At 36.8% G+C, this 13,288-nt stretch overlaps 1 protein-coding gene across 1 annotated transcript; it reads right to left on the reverse strand.

Moving 5' to 3' along the window:
- Positions 1-194: 194 nt before the first annotated feature.
- On the reverse strand, positions 195-11,174 carry LOC108682478 (sterol O-acyltransferase 1-like). Its single transcript, XM_018171642.2, has 12 exons — positions 11,062-11,174; positions 10,343-10,614; positions 9,646-9,810; positions 8,930-9,075; positions 7,338-7,465; positions 6,336-6,541; positions 6,134-6,272; positions 5,405-5,542; positions 4,873-4,977; positions 3,774-3,903; positions 3,216-3,352; positions 195-2,393 (listed from the first exon to the last, which is right to left on the reverse strand). Exons 1-12 carry the CDS (start codon positions 11,161-11,163, stop codon positions 2,328-2,330), a joined length of 1,734 nt encoding a protein of 577 aa, XP_018027131.2. The 5' UTR covers positions 11,164-11,174; the 3' UTR covers positions 195-2,327.
- Between the last annotated feature and the right edge of the window lie 2,114 nt (positions 11,175-13,288).

Genomic DNA, 13,288 nt, shown 5'->3' on the forward strand with positions numbered 1-13,288 from the left:
TGCTGATGGATTGAATCTTTTTACCGTGAGGCCGAAAATAGAGTATTACAGTAGTTGTGGCGAAACAGTATTATTTTTAGCGGTTTAATTCATTTCATTGACCGACTGTCCTTTATCAGTGACTTTCAACTGTCAGATGTAACCCATCTTCAGCTTTCAATGCCATGGTTCTACTGACAATGAAACACAATGTAGATAATATTCATACGTTCATTTAAAACTTTAACGGCTGAATTATAAAGTAACAGCGAAAAGGCAAAACCGGTGAAAAAGCATGCCTGTTCTACTCGCCACAAAAAAAATTTATTAACTGTTAAAAATGCTGAAAGTTAACTTATTCAAAGTTCATACACCAACCATGTTTAACAACACGTTAGTAAATTGACACAGCGAAATGTAGGAAAATTCATTATGAACTTGATGCAGGTATAATGAGTATTAAAAACTTGTCAATTATTTTCGTAAATTATAAATGCATTTCATAAAATAAGGCATAAAACTATGACACATTAATCAACATATTCCAAATGTTTTCTCTAAGCCTGACAACACTAATTGCAGGATTTTGCACCCACAGCCCAGGAGTGGCTTGCTGTCACTCGCGCCACGACATTAATCATCGATAAAGGTAAAACAAAGTACAATCATTCAACTAAGTGAACAGTAGAGAAGAATGGTACTTCTGAAGATTAATTAAGTCAGACTTGAATAGAAGTTGAGGAATAAATCAACACTATAATTGCAGTCGAGAAATAAAGGCAGACTAAAATAGCAAAAATATAAAAAGCCGACTAGCATTGTAAATAAAGAATGCATGAAGACTAGGTAGTGTTACAAATGAGCAATACAGACAGAATTGAATAGCAAGTGTTAAAAAGTCAAAGCGGTAATGGTATCGAGGAATACAGTCAGGCTGGCGCTGCTGAACAGGAATACAGTCAGGCTGGTGCTGCTGAACAGGAATACAGTCAGGCTGGCGCTGCTGAACAAGAATACAGTCAGGCTGGCGCTGCTGAACAGGAATACAGTCAGGCTGGCGCTGCTGGACAAGAATACAGTCAGACTGGCGCTGCTGGACAAGAATACAGTCAGGCTGGCGCTGCTGGACAAGAATACAGTCAGGCTGGCGTTGCTGGACAGGAATACAGTCAGGCTGGCGTTGCTGGACAGGAATACAGTCAGGCTGGCGTTGCTGGACAGGAATACAGTCAGGCTAGCGTTGCTGGACAGGAATACAGTAATAAACTGGAAGTAGCAACAAAATCTCGAGCTTCCTCGTTGATACCAAACGAGAAGGAGAAACCACGAGTGTCAACATGAACGTCACGCGCGTCTCACAACATCTATTGACTATGAATTACAATAAATAACATTTTGTATAAAAGTAACCAAAAATAAAAGGACACCAGTCCTTTTAACTATGAATTCCACACACAACGACGAATCAAATCTCAATGCTAATGGTATTCATACATGGATGATAAGCTCACGTTCACCTAGCAATAACAATACAGGAACATCAACAAAATATTATACTCTCATTTATACACGAGTTACGGAATACAATTTCAATCTTGGTGAATATAGATAAGGATTATTAGGCAATTTAAACTAGAAAACCAAGCTGTTAGAGCAAAAAATAAAAAATAAAATTAGAAAAAATACATTAGTTAATCACCCAATAAAAGCAGACGCTTCTTGCAAATAATGAATACAGAAATTACTCGAGCATCAATCGTTTGCCAAGAATATGCTCGATAATCAATTATTCTGAATAATCCTGATGATAAATTAAGCCTGTTGCAATGTTTTGGCTATGCATCACGTTGGCAGAAAGTTGAGGTTCAGCCTGTTAAAGTGGGGCTTAAGAAAAACAAATTATTCTATTTTTTCTATTGTCGTAACAGTAAATATAATATGCGCTCCTTAATCTCTGTGGTCATGTGCTATATAACTCATAACTAGGTATATATAATGCGGGGCAAATTCGATGTGAGATAATTCTTTGAGTGGCTGTAATATTTCACATAAACATTAAATGAAGCGACGGTTGCAGTTCGACATCACAAAGTGTAGTAATCGTCGTTTGGATTGAAGTTATTTAGGCGAGGGAAGTCAAATGGGGTGATCTTGACTTAGAAGTTGATGTAGTGTGGTGTAAAGATGTAGAAAGTCTTAGTGTAAAACTTACACTTATATGTCTTAGAAAAAGATGTAGTGTAAAACATAATTGCGTTATTCTCTACTGATATCATCTACATGTGAACTGGAATGATCGGGTCGGCGATGTTCAGCCAAGATATTGTAAGATGAACGCCGTGTCGTTTTCAAGCAGCCGCCTGAAGACTTTCACAGAACCAGCTCCGAGGCACCAGCAAATCCACAAATCCTTCCTGCCATCAAAAAAATCCGTTATTTTCCATGTATCATCTAATATATATTCTAAGTGTGTGTGTTTGAAGCCTAGCGTCGTAGCTACATAGGAGCTGTTAGGGCGCATGTCCAGAATACTTAGCGTATCAGAATGTAACTTGGGAATATTTTTTTAAATGTAGAATCCTGGAAATTGTGAGATGGAGAGGAGAGTTAGATTTAAAAATTAAAATATGACTTTACTTTGGTATGTGTAGTAGTACTTTATCAAAGTAGCAGCAATCCACATGTATACATCATATATAGATCAGAGGAAGAGGTACTACGAGGATGAGAGCTTTAGTCAACAACCCTACTACATTTAAAACTAGTTCGTAGTAACCTCCGTTCCGCATTACAGTAGCTACCGTAATGTCGGGGTACCCGCTATTTTTGTAATAACAAATTCCTCACAGCCAGCTCGTTAATTATGAAAGAATAGTTTAATCGACTAATTTTCAACCCATAATTGTAATGTTGAAACTATTAAAGAAACTATTTGCATCGATTGATATAGTAACAGGTTTATCGATTCAAGCATTTCTGTAGGCTCAGTAAATGTTCGCTATTATTATCATCCTGCTGACAAGTTCACAGGACAGTTATGTAAGAGCATTAGTTGTCTCACCTCAGCAGTGAATGACTATAAGGATGATTTGTGTACAATGATGAGAACTATGACAATGATTATGTTAGTGGACAATGTTGAGAGCTATGATAATGATTATGAAGGTTTACAATGATAAGATCTATGATAATGATGCATTTTAAATATAATAACAACAAAGATGGTAGATACTTACGTAAACAGGGGGGCAGTTGCGGCGCGCGTACCACTCGATGCTGTAGAGACACATCAGGATGCCCGTGCCCAGGATAAGTGAGAGCCACAGGAACACGTTGAACTGCCGCGCACGTGTCTTGATGAACATCAGCACCACTGAACAAAAAGTGAAAATCAGCACTAATGAACACGGAGAGAACAACAGCACCACAGAAAATGGGGAGGACAGGGGGTGAACACCAACATAACTGAACATTGCAGACAGGAGTGGACACCAACATTACTTTACCCATTCCACTATTTCCTACACTATATATATTCCACTATATCCTACACTATAACTATATGCTAAAAACTTAAAAGCGAAGAAAACTCCACAGAAATTCATACTTACTATCTTTAAAGAAAAATATTAATTTTGTGGAGTTTTATTTGCTTTTACGTTTTTGGTGAATTTGCGATTCAAGCAAACGAGTGATTTTATTACTTTAAGCTATATGCTAAGATCTATATCGTATAAACAATATACTAATTATGTTCGATGAGCAATGGACCAAGTGAAGTTAATGCTACGGACCTCCGAAGCCGCCGAACATGAGCAGCAGGACGGGGTAGAAGAAGCGGAATGCGAAGGCCAGGATGTACTCGTGCACCACCGACGAGATCAGGAACACAGACAGCAGTGACGCGTACCGCCGCCACCGCGACTGTAACATTTTAGTGTTAGTGGTGATAATGTCGTGATATAACTTATATAAGTAATTGGAAAGAAGTACTTATGAGGAGTGGTGATCAGAAACAGGTGGAAGTTACAGTGAGAAGCAGCAGTGAAGAGCAGCAGTGAGGAGCAGAAGTGAAGAGCAGCAGTGAAGAGCAGCAAGTGTTACTCCGGGAAGAATGCTGTGTACTAGCAACACCATAGAGAACACAGCGACATAGCAGGTAGCACCTCGAGAGGCTGACTGAGCACACAGCAAGATTTATTGATCATACACGTGTGCATCATGACACTGCAGTGAAATGATCACTGCAGCGAGACATTATATCATAATATGAAATGTTTGGTAATGACACAGCACATACATAACAACAGTGTTACGTAAGAACAGTGCAGTTAAGGTACCCAGAAATAACAGTTACATAACAGCAAATAAGGAAATGCTGAAAGGCGGCCTACCTCTGGTTGCATGTTAGAAGCCAGTATCGCCCTCTCCCATAATCACTTCATGTACCTTCTCGTGCGCAGGCATACTACACGGTCGAGTAGGCAATGAACTTATTTGATAAGAGCCATAAGCGCCGTATGCCCGTTGCCACTGTTCAAGTCAGTACAGTCTTCTTGGAGGCTACACTACATGAGCCTACCACGCCTCTACACCCAAACAAACCTGCCTAAACCTAACCTAACCTCATTGGTTGCAGCAAGGTGGGGAGGTGGGGGTAAGTGTGGAGGTAGGTGCATGCTAGGGTGTATCCTCCACGAAGACTATACTGGCTGGAGCAGTGGCATACGGCGATACGACTTTTAGCCATTTCGGAACTGGTGTGACTTGCAGTGTTCCTATTGAGACATCGTAGCTGCGAGGCTAAGTGTAGCTGTGCATGTTTATGTTGACCGTTGGCTACAGGGCTAGCTTAAAAGTTAAATTTATAGCAAGTGCGGCGCTCTCCCCTACCTCGTCACTATGCAGCTCCATGTACACGTACTCGTAGAGCCAGTCGTGCACCACGCAATTCCACGTGCGGTAGAAACGCGCGTATGACGTAGAGTTCCACCAGTCCTAATGGTACAGTTCAGCAATATTTTAACTGAAACAAGCTAATAAAGTCATTCCTTTCAAGAATTAACCGTATAAAGATACATCACTCGGTTTGACATTTAAAATTATTACAATGAAATAAAACAAAGTATGAAGAATGTCTCGACATGAAAGAATTATCATCGCCACATTACAGACACATAATGAAATTCTAGAGCGCTTGTACACGGGGACAGTAGTAGCGGCCAATAGAGGCGGCCACAACAACCTCCAAATACCAACCGCCACTAATTATCATGCTACTGGTCTCGTGTAAAGGGTAACTGGGTGCTTCCGTTGCTAGTAGAGACTATACACGAGACCATTAGCACGTAAATAGTGGCAGTTAGTACTGGAAAGTTATACTGGCCGCCTTTACTGGCGGCCTTTACTGGCGGCGAGTTGTGACCTTGTAGAACATGCGGTCAGAGAAGCGCGTCATCTCGGCGAAGGCGTTCATCCAGGCGTGCAGGATGGCGAAGAAGGCGCACAGCAGCACCAGCGACGCCGCGAAGCAGCACGAAAATACCGACACCATCAGCTGGGCCTGGCAATGGTTTGATGGTGATACTAGTGATAATGGTTCGATGGTGACACGAGTGGTAATGATCGCTGGTGATACGAGTGGTAATGGTTCGCTGGTGATACTAGTGGTAATGGTTCGCTGGTGATACTAGCGGCAATGGTTCGATGGTGATACGAGTGGTAATGGTTCGCTGGTTATACGAGTGGTAATGGTTCGCTGGTTATACTAGTAGTAAAAGATTGCCGATGATAATACCATCGGGTATGCGGTTATCATTAGAATATATTTAGTATGGTACTTAAAATTGGATTGATTAAAATTCCTTTCAAAGTGATATAGAGAAGAAACATTGATATCTTAGACTAATTATCAAATCGATAATTAGGAAACGATATTTTATAACTTTACAACAAAATACTCATTGCTATAAATACCGGTACCTAAATTATTGAAGATAATCAAATTAACGAGGAATTGCAGGACGAAATAAAAGTCTTTTGATAAGGAATAAAAATACTCCATAGGATGACATTTCCAAAAATTAATTTCTGTTATTAATAAAAAATAGATAAACTATTAACTTAAGTAATCCTAATTAAATAAGAACGTTACTGCAGTAAAGGGCTTGCTGGTGCCGAACTGCTGGAAGACTGGGATGCAGAACCGTACGAAGAGGAAATGTGTGTAGAAAATACAACCCAGTACCTGAGTGAAGTCCACTGCTACTTTGCCCCAGCTGATGCTGCTGCTCCTGCAACACACAACTAAACGTCAGTCCAAAACCTAAGCAAAGTCCACTGCTACTTTAGTGGGCACAAAAAGGAAGTACAGATGCTGCGAGAAGTCAGGGCAGGGGGCGACCGCGACACGAACGTCGTGGTCAGGCGTCGCTCGCGTCTTGGCTGTGACGTCATCGCCGTCAGTTTTCTTGTGAACCTCAACACGTCCGACCTGCTGGGGACGTATAGCACGCCATAGGTTGCTCCTGACGAACGCCCAGGTCTTCATGAAGAATCGGATCTGAATTAAACAGATAAATTCAGAATATGGTTGTCTAAAAACCCTACCGATCGTAAGGTATTCGGCATCTTCATTGTGAACCGCTATGAAAAATGTGCTCAGTATTTACAACGAAAGTAGGAATTAAATATTTTTTACAACAGTAAGCTCTATTCTTTTCCGTAACCGTCCTAAGAGTTCATAAATTATTTCCAAAGTTTTAATGTAAAATAAATAAATACAAACAATGCATTGTTTTAGCCTAATTCTGTGAGGTTATTATTGCTCTGCGTTGAACTGACGCAAAATGGCTTATTGTTGACAACAAGACAAGAATAATTAAGGACTACAGCAAGCTCAAATTATGAGCAAATAAATGGATTCAAGTTCTCAAGAGATAATCTTTCAAATCATTCTCATCACTCTTAAATTTTTGTTTGTTCATTAATAATGAAGAGCCGAATATCATGCGTTTACCTCTTTACCAAATTTGAACTTGTTCATTGAAAATTTCAAAGTAACTTTCACCAATTCACCAAGATCGAAACCTTTAGGGTGTCCACCTTTAGTTCACAGAGATAGAATCAGCAAGGTTTGCTGCCCTATATCCACATGTTCAAACCTTATGTCCACCCTTTCCCTTTGTTCACATGTTTATTAAAAAACCTGTTTTGAACCTGTTTAATTGATCATTCAAGTTCATTGTTCAATGTTAACCAGTTACGTGCAAAACATTGCCGAATGTTCGTTCACCTGTTGAGTGTGAAATATGACCAAATGTCCACCTGTTAAGTGCAGAAAATGTGGCAATGTTCACCTGTTCACTAAGAACAATAAAAGAGGATGCAAGAGGGAGGTCGTAGAACACCAGGTATGATGCAGGCAGGTACATCAAAGAGCACAGGAACACAAGGAAGGCTGTTCCGAACACGGCGTCAACGACACCTTGAGAACAGCGTGCACGAATCAATAACATGCATAATTAGTGAGAACTTAAAAGCATAGTTAGAACCAATCAATGCCATGGTGATGAACAAATTTAGGGTAATTATTTAGCAGGAATTAAATAAACATATTAAATAAGCTGGATATGCATGGAATCATGGAAACTTTGTAAAAGAAGAAATTTTTTAATTAAAGACAAGGAAAAAATAATGAAAACTTCTCTTGCAGGATGAGAGGACAAGTGATGAGTTCGGGGAACTAACTAGTTAAAATCATAAAAATGTGCGTGCAAATTTATAGCATCCGTGAATGGATTTGTGCATTTTTTAAATCATATGCAATATGTGATCATTAGAATATAACACATTAGTAAGGACGTGGGTTATGAAATTTCTAGACAAGAGCCAAAAATAATTATTGTCCATTGAATGAATTACTGCTAGAGGACAACATAAAAAATTCAGTGCGTTAATAGTTCAATCGCTGATTGCAAATCAGTGAAAATCAGAGAACAAATATTCCATAAGCACTCAGAAATGAAAACGCAATAAGAGTGAAAAATATTGTAATGAATGATGAGATAATTGAGCAATCCTGCATTTCATAGTAAAGGTTAGGTAAATATACAGTTTAAATGGTTTACTTGGGGCATGCATCTCATATATACATCTTTATGGTAAGTTGAAGTGTTGAAAATTTCAAATTGTTAGGGATCATTTATTAGAGCCTGAAATGCTTGCATAAGTGATCTGGTTTCAAAATTAAATGGTAATTGGAGAATATATGATTATCAAAAAGAAAGCTTTCAAATTAATAAACATGACTCGAGTAAAATTTTTGAATGCAACCCAAGTAAATTTGAAACAGTTGAGATGAATTAATATGAATAAATTGAGAACATTAAAGATGAATAGATTACATACAAAATAGGAAGCAGTAATTGCCTTCATGTTTATAAGGGCTCCCAATAGTCACAATTTAAAATCAATCTTTCTAAATGTGAAATTTTTTGTTTTTGAAGCTTTGTATGATAATTTTATAGCATGCAGCTAATAAGAAAAAATTTATAAACAACAAGAATTTGTAAATGTGAACAAGCATAAATAGTTTTGTAGAAGTTAAAATATGGGTGCAGCAAATTAATCATTACGGTAATTTTATTAGAAGAGCAAATTAATAATTTACTTTAATAGAACGGCAAATTAATCATTTACTTTAATAGAAGAGTAAATTAATCATTTATTTTAATAGTATGGTAAATTAATCATTTATTTTAATAGAACTTCAAATTAATCATTTATTTTAATAGAAGAGCAAATTAATCATTTATTTTAATAAAAGAACAAATTAATCATTAATTTTAATAGAAGAACAAATTAATCATTTATTTTAATAGAATGGCAAATTAATCATTACGGTAATTATGATTTGAGACATAACAAAGCCTGAGACATGGATGCTTACGAGGGCCCCTGGGCCTGAGGTGGGACCACAAGTGCAGGCCGGTGTAGACGCCCACTGAGCAGCTCACGAACATGCCTAGCCAGATCACGATGACGCGGTCAAACTGACCAAAGCACCAAGCCACCATTGACAGCTCCAAGTTGATGCTGTAAATTGTTCAAGCAAATTAATTATAATAATTGTTCAGGCAAAAATAGTTTAGGAACCCTGTAAGCTTAAATTATGAGCAAATGATTTTAGTTTGATTTTAAACACAAATCCAGGTATTTGAAAAGTATGATTATTAGTAAACTATCAATAAATTGAAACAAAAGACACTAGCTTGCAATACCTAGAACAAGATTCTGCTTTTATATTATTTATTATTATTATTTCTTAAATTTTATATAATAATTCACATGTGCTCCAGAAGCCATTGCCAAAATTTATGCTGTAACATTGAATACATAAAATTAAGCTGTAAACAACTTTAGGCATGAATTAAATCTATTTACTGTAAAAATTTTCAATCTATGATCCTTTCTTAGTATCAAAAACCATCAATGGCAAAACTAATTGTCTTTTAAACAGAAGACCATGACAACAGAAGAACTGAAATAGATTGAATAGAATATACCTATTTCAGTTAATCAACACAGACATCTATGATGGGATGAGAGAAAAAAAATAAATAAAAATCAGAATGAAGAATAAAACTTCAAAAATAACTCACTGACCTGCCTGTTTTGATAACCTCTTCTAGCAGCTCCTGTCCCAGCAGCAGGCAGAGGATGGCAACAAAGATATTATAAACACTGTAGATGTGGCTGACTTGCAGCAACTCCGTCAACAAGGATGGACGTGACACAAATACCCGACCTGTGGGTTTACCGCTGCGACCTCTGCAAACAAAATCAGGAAGTTAATCAGGCGCATGGACTACCTTAGATGGACAAATTCAGGCATGGACAACCTTAGATGTGTCTTACCTAATTGCATCGCAGAGAAAAAGATGACAAATTTTAATGTTCTCTCCAAAATCCATAAAAATAAGAAAATGGGTGGTAATGTTTGAGTAAACAATATATGTTACATTAAGAAATGTTTTTACATTCTTGAGAGAAAAGTGTATCTAGAAATTATAGAATAGAAATGAAGTTCAAAACCATAAAACTGTATAAGTGCAAATACTTTAAATTTGGCTTTTATGAAAGCACCAGGAAAATAAATCAGTGGTCTTCTCTGTAAAAATAAAGCCAACTTCAATTAAATACAGTTTTCCAATAAATTATTTTAAAAACTAAATAATTATTTCTTCACTTAAATAAAGTTTTTCAAGATGTGCATGTCAGATAACCTATATTATGCGGTCGGAGAAAAAAATTTATGCTGAAATGATATAATAATAGCCATTATGCCATTATTTATACTTACGCAATAGAATGAGATCTTGTCAAAGCTCTTGTTAGAGTGTGAGTTTTATCCAACTGGTGCAGGGCACTAGAGTAGCCCGGAGACCAGGACTCCGAGGCATCTTTGTTGATGCTCCACTTCTCATTCTTGACCTTGTTGTCTACGGTGTCCATGCTGGGCTTGGCATTTATTCTAGCAGTCATGACAGGAATGTTTAAAATCTTTTCCTGCAGCTCAGACAATTTTTCATCAAGGATAGAACTCACTTCTTCCTGCACCATTTGTTTAAGCTCCTGAAAACCAATAAAATTAAATCAACTACTAAAAAATAAAAAAATTTAAACACAAATTCCTGGTATTTGAAGAGTATTATGATTGAGAAAACATCAATAAATTGAAAAAATTAGGAATAAAATATATTTGTTTCAATGTAGGTATTATTTTTCTTTCAGGAAGCTAGAAGATGTTAAAAAAATTAATTGGTGTTATTCAAGGGGCAAACCCACACTCACACATTAATTGAACTTTTACATCTTAATTATGGCAACAAATACTACCATGGCCTTGAAAAAAAGCAAAAACAATCAGGACAAGCACTTAACGATAAAATTCTTCCATTTGAATCATTATTTTACCTGAGTGGATTACCAACATGGTGACAGAGGATTCAAGACAAAAGTATTTTGTACAAGTCACATTACAAATGAAGGTTCAAGATCACACATACACAAAGAACTTACTTGTAGCATATCTCTAAATTTTATTTCCTGTAGCAAATTTTCTTCTGAAGCCATTTTATAAAATTGACTGTTGTCACAGTGTCTGTGGACCCAAAAATTCATTAAACAATAATTGAGTTACAATTCAAATATAAGTTGTAACTCAATCCAATAGATTATTACATACACTTAGGAAACAGAGTGGCAAATCTGGAATATTATGCAGAATTCTCCAAAAATCATGATTCATGAGCATAAATAGTTAGCAGGTCATTTTTGGGATTTGAAGGCAAAAATGCATCTCCAAATAATCATATTTTCAATAAATTTTGAAATTTGCCTCTCAATCAGGCATTTTGTTGCCAATTAGGGTAAGAGTGGTATATTCCGACACATTAAGGACGTAGCAAGAAATGAATGGCAATAAAAATATCATAGTATGCGCAACTTGAGTTCTCATTGCTTTACGTCACTCTCAAAACACCACACTACACGCCAGCAACGATGAAACGTCACAAACTGTTGCCATATTTATTTAAAAGTCTTTAGAATTCAAACCTAAAAAATCCCTGAATTCTGATGCTGTGTGTGACTAAATTTAGAATATTGTGAGACTAATTCCAGCAGCGCTTCAAACTTCATTAGTTTGTAATTCCGGCGTCCTGTGTTGGAATTCCGACGCCCTGTGTGAGATGTATCGAAAAATGACACAGCTTGGAACAAGCTTAATTAAAAAATTTTAATTTTTTAATTAAGCATTTAATTAAGAACTGTTAAGCTTATAATTGAGAAAATTTTAATTTTTTTATGTGTCTAAAACTGCCGCTTAACTTAATTATCTATTAATTTATTAACCACTTGAAATCAGCAAATACAAGTATACTTAAAGAATTCCTAATATATTCACAGACTTATTTAAAAGTCTAAAACCATAATATTCTTTCTACACAAACAGTTTATCACTATTTGGTAGAGCAAGGTCAACTATCAACTTTGACACGTTTTTCAATGTTCTCTCTGGGTGACGTGCACTGTCTCTCCTTGGATCTTAACATTTTCCCGCCAGACGGCCCAGACCTAGTGTTTTGGCAATAGTATGGCGCGCAATAGTATGACATCACTATTTCAACCATCAACAAATGTGTGGAACTAAGACAAAGCTTAATATAAAGGAAAAAGTTGAGAAGTGTCGGAATTACCCATGATGTCGGAATATACCGCATTTACCCTAGATTAATCTAGTGCGAATCTTGAGGCTTCAAAAATGGCAGGAAAGCTTAGTGATTGAGTCTAGTTGCAGTTTGGAAGGTAGATATATTCCACATGGACCACACCTGCAAAAAAATTGTAACATTTGCTTGTGACTGACCCATTCCCATTCCTGAAAACTAGGCAGAAGCCAAAAGCTACCCACAAGCATGATAATAAATGCCAATAATTATAGTCAGTTTCACCCTAAGCCTAATTTTTTATGAAAAATAAGACAGCAATCCATTTTTGCCTGCAATTTCTGAAACTTTTTCATAAAAAGGTAGTTTTACCAATAGTTTTTGAAAATTTTTGCCCAATGTTCCAGATTGGAACTGATCTGGAATATTTGAAAGAATTTTCCTAAAATAATGGGTAAAAACTATCATTTCACAGGCAATTTTCATTTTGTGTTTTACTTGAGGAAACTTTGGGCAAGGTCATGAAAATAGGTAAAATTAATCACAAGCTAGCACATTTTCATCTCATTCACAATGTCAGAGACGAGACCTCTACCAAACAATAGCCACCTTTCACTTTGCAATGATAGCCATTTATGATGATTTAGCCAACTATGCAAAGTTTGGCACCTGCCTCAATCTATGCCTGGCAATCTATATCACTTGCCTTCATAATCTATTATAAATAGATTACATTGATTATAAATATATTATTTTGTATTGCCTCAATATAAGTAAGAAAAGCAAGTAAGTAAGCATATTCATTCAAAAAAGTAATAATTTCAAAATGTGAACTGAATTTAAATTTTTGAATGCATCTAAAAATAAATGTGCCAAAATATTGGATTGCCACTATGGACTCTACTTCAGGTCTAGGCCCACTCTAGGGCAAAATGCAAATCATTGCTTGATCCAGTCCCACGGCACTTCACCAGCTATATGCAGAGGTGGGCAGTAGCGCTACATTTTCAGTAGCGGTAGCAGCGCTACATTCAAGCAATTCTAGCGGTAGCGCCCGGCGGCGCTGCCCGCTACATATT

This window comes from Hyalella azteca, unplaced genomic scaffold (assembly GCF_000764305.2).
Source record: "Hyalella azteca isolate HAZT.00-mixed unplaced genomic scaffold, Hazt_2.0.2 contig510, whole genome shotgun sequence".
NCBI lineage: Eukaryota > Metazoa > Arthropoda > Malacostraca > Amphipoda > Hyalellidae > Hyalella > Hyalella azteca.

Coding starts and splice junctions, on each gene's coding strand:
- LOC108682478 (XM_018171642.2), bottom strand. CDS start 11,163: ATGAATTTTTGGGTCCACAGACACTGTGACAACAGTCAATTTTATAAA. Junction 10,615..11,061: donor AATTTAGAGATATGCTACAA/GTAAGTTCTTTG, acceptor ATTGGTTTTCAG/GAGCTTAAACAAATGGTGCA. Junction 3,904..4,872: donor TGGAGCTGCATAGTGACGAG/GTAGGGGAGAGC, acceptor AAAATGTTACAG/TCGCGGTGGCGGCGGTACGC.